This window comes from Zingiber officinale, chromosome 10A, assembly GCF_018446385.1.
Source record: "Zingiber officinale cultivar Zhangliang chromosome 10A, Zo_v1.1, whole genome shotgun sequence".
In the NCBI taxonomy this organism is placed as follows: domain Eukaryota; kingdom Viridiplantae; phylum Streptophyta; class Magnoliopsida; order Zingiberales; family Zingiberaceae; genus Zingiber; species Zingiber officinale.
In genome coordinates, this window is record NC_056004.1 from 99,192,594 (window position 1) to 99,194,556 (window position 1,963).

The 1,963-nt window shown below is 47.9% G+C and overlaps 1 protein-coding gene across 1 annotated transcript; it reads right to left on the reverse strand.

Moving 5' to 3' along the window:
* Nucleotides 1-409: 409 nt before the first annotated feature.
* LOC122028027 (RING-H2 finger protein ATL79-like) lies at nucleotides 410-999 on the reverse strand. Its single transcript, XM_042587052.1, has one exon. The coding sequence runs from the start codon at nucleotides 971-973 to the stop codon at nucleotides 458-460; it is 516 nt and encodes a 171-aa protein (XP_042442986.1). The 5' UTR covers nucleotides 974-999; the 3' UTR covers nucleotides 410-457.
* Between the last annotated feature and the right edge of the window lie 964 nt (nucleotides 1,000-1,963).

Genomic DNA, 1,963 nt, shown 5'->3' on the forward strand with positions numbered 1-1,963 from the left:
TGTCACATCTGAGTCTCGAACTCTAGATCATTGATTGATTAATGAGAATTTTTTTTTTAAATATTACACTACAACTGAGAGTTTTGAACTCTAAATTCTAATTGATGAGTCTATTAAAATTACTAATAAATTTTAAAAATATTTTTATTAAAGAAAAAAAAATATTAATGTAATTTAATTTTAAACTTATCAAATTAATTAAGAGTTAATTAGCAATAATTAAAAGTTAGTAAAGATCCAGATTCTTAATAAACTAGTAAAATTTAATTTTGTGATAAATAAATTTGGTAAAGACAAAATGAAAAGAATGTTACCGTAATTTAATTTTAAACTTCGTCAAATTATTTAAGAATTAGTTAGTAAATTAGGAAGATTTTTCATCTAGTAAGACAAACGATTGCATCGATTCTGAAATGAAAATGGAATGGATTGAATTAAGTAGTTAATTACACTCTAATTAAACCTCGCTCGACGGATTGGGCTTCATTGGTGGGCCGTGGGTTTGCCCGACGCTGCAGGCGGCGCGACAGGTGGGGCACGACCCCTTCGTCGCCAGCCACTGCTCGACGCACCGCCCGTGGAAGCCGTGGTTGCATGCTGGCAGGACCCGTACCGCGTCGCCCTCCGCGAACTCGGTCAGGCAGATGGCACACTCCGCCACCGCCCCGGCTAGCCGTGTCCCCGCCGCCGAGAACAGAGTCGTCGGCACCGACACCGCCGCCACCGCCACCGCCGATTTCTCGGGGTCCACTTGCTCCTCCGAGGGGCGGCGTCGGGCTAGGAGGAGGCGGACAGCAGCGGCGAGCAAGAAGGCTAGGAGGACGGTTGAGAAGAGGGCGGCGAGGATGATAGCCATGGTGGTGCCGAATTCGCCGGCGGCGGAGAAAGGGCCCCAGGAGCCTCCGCCGCCGGGGGTGGGTGGCGAAGGCAGAGGATGGAGGAAGAGCTCATCGTCGGCCTGGGGAGGCGGCATCGCTCGATCGAGGCTTCTGTTGGATCGTTGCGAATTTGTTTTGGAAAATAAATAAATCGCCTCCTTGTTCGTAATTTATAAATCATAATGATTTGAGTCAGTAAATTAACTGAAATGCTATTTAGAAATAAATAAATAAATAAACATACATTATGATCCGGTGGTAAGAAAGGGGAGCTCACCTGGATGATGGTCAACGGCCTCACGGCAATCGCAATCAAAGTCAACCTACTTGAGTGATCAGTTCGGACAGCATCCGAGCCGGCGCTTCGACAGCTCGACCGTTATGCCGAACTTCCGATGCTCACAAGCTAAGCAGGACTCCTCTTTATTCAGAGGACCGCGCCAGTCGCCCTCTGTCGAGCGGACTACCCACTCGGCTCAACCGTGATGCCCAGCAAACGACCGGGTAACTGACGGGCCAAGCGTCCCTTCCGCTCGGTCTCGATACCGATAAAAATAACATCTGGCTATATCTTCCTTGAAACAAGTGCCACCAACAGACGACATGGTCGGCGGCCGGACCGGACAGAAAATCATACGGTGGAAGCTTCCACTATCACGTCAGGGATATGCTTGGACAATTGATGTATAACGCCAGAAGCACTTTTCTGACACGATCATTTCTAGGTATGCTTTGAGGAGCGTGAACACCTCGGAAAGCGTGCACGCGCCTCCTAGAAGTCCTATATAAGGGCCCCCAACCTTCGATGGAGGTATGCATTTTCATCTACTGTAGCTACAGGCTTCATTCTCGTTACTCTGCTTCGATCTCTTCTCGCCGGAGCTGACTTGAGCGTCGGAGGGTCGTCGCCGGGAACCCTTTCCCGACTCGGTTTTGTGTTTGCAAGTTCTCACCGGAGGCTCACACTAGTTGGAGGACGGAGGTTCATACGCCGTCAACGAGAGCGCCACGTCTCAGCGTCTGTCGATTTAGCACCCGGACAGGATCACATCAGAAAGAAGTAATCATATCGTATATTTATAAAG

Bases quoted from the DNA above. Each gene is read 5' to 3' on its own strand.
- LOC122028027 (XM_042587052.1), bottom strand. From the start codon at position 973: ATGCCGCCTCCCCAGGCCGACGATGAGCTCTTCCTCCATCCTCTGCCT.